General features: G+C 43.3%; 1 protein-coding gene across 1 annotated transcript in view; it reads right to left on the reverse strand.

Annotated features, from left to right (window-relative positions):
• The window catches only part of LOC118332207 (3-hydroxy-3-methylglutaryl-coenzyme A reductase-like), a 7,577-nt gene that overhangs the window by 6,997 nt on the left and 229 nt on the right, over window positions 1-351 (reverse strand). Inside the window, 3 exon segments of the mRNA XM_035667378.1 lie at window positions 1-46; window positions 158-292; window positions 345-351. The exon segment at window positions 345-351 is cut by the window's right edge and continues 229 nt beyond it. Of these exon segments, the coding sequence (XP_035523271.1) occupies window positions 1-46; window positions 158-292; window positions 345-351 (188 nt within the window).

Raw genomic sequence — 351 nt, forward strand, 5'->3', positions numbered from 1 at the left:
GTACTGAAAACAAAGCTGGAAAACACGGTGAATAACCCGGCAATACCTGCAGGAAGAGGAATAAGGAGAAAGTTGTTTAAATATTTACTGTGTGCGGCATGTTCATGGGAAAGCTGGGGGCGATATATAAAACGAGCCAACATCCTCTCATACTGACCCAGTATATATTTGGATCCCAGTTGTCGTAGATTCTTGAACTGGAAATAGATGTAAACGATGGCCATGCAGCGTGTGACTGTAAGGATGATTATGTCACTGCTGTGGATTTTCTGTAAGGAAAACAAACATCGCCCTCTTGTTAACACCGAGTGAGCGCGTCCGTTTTTACATCCTAACACACACACACACACA

The sequence above is a fragment of the Morone saxatilis genome, unplaced genomic scaffold (assembly GCF_004916995.1).
Source record: "Morone saxatilis isolate NCDOM2014 unplaced genomic scaffold, NCSU_SB_2.0 Contig21, whole genome shotgun sequence".
Lineage (NCBI taxonomy): Eukaryota > Metazoa > Chordata > Actinopteri > Moronidae > Morone > Morone saxatilis.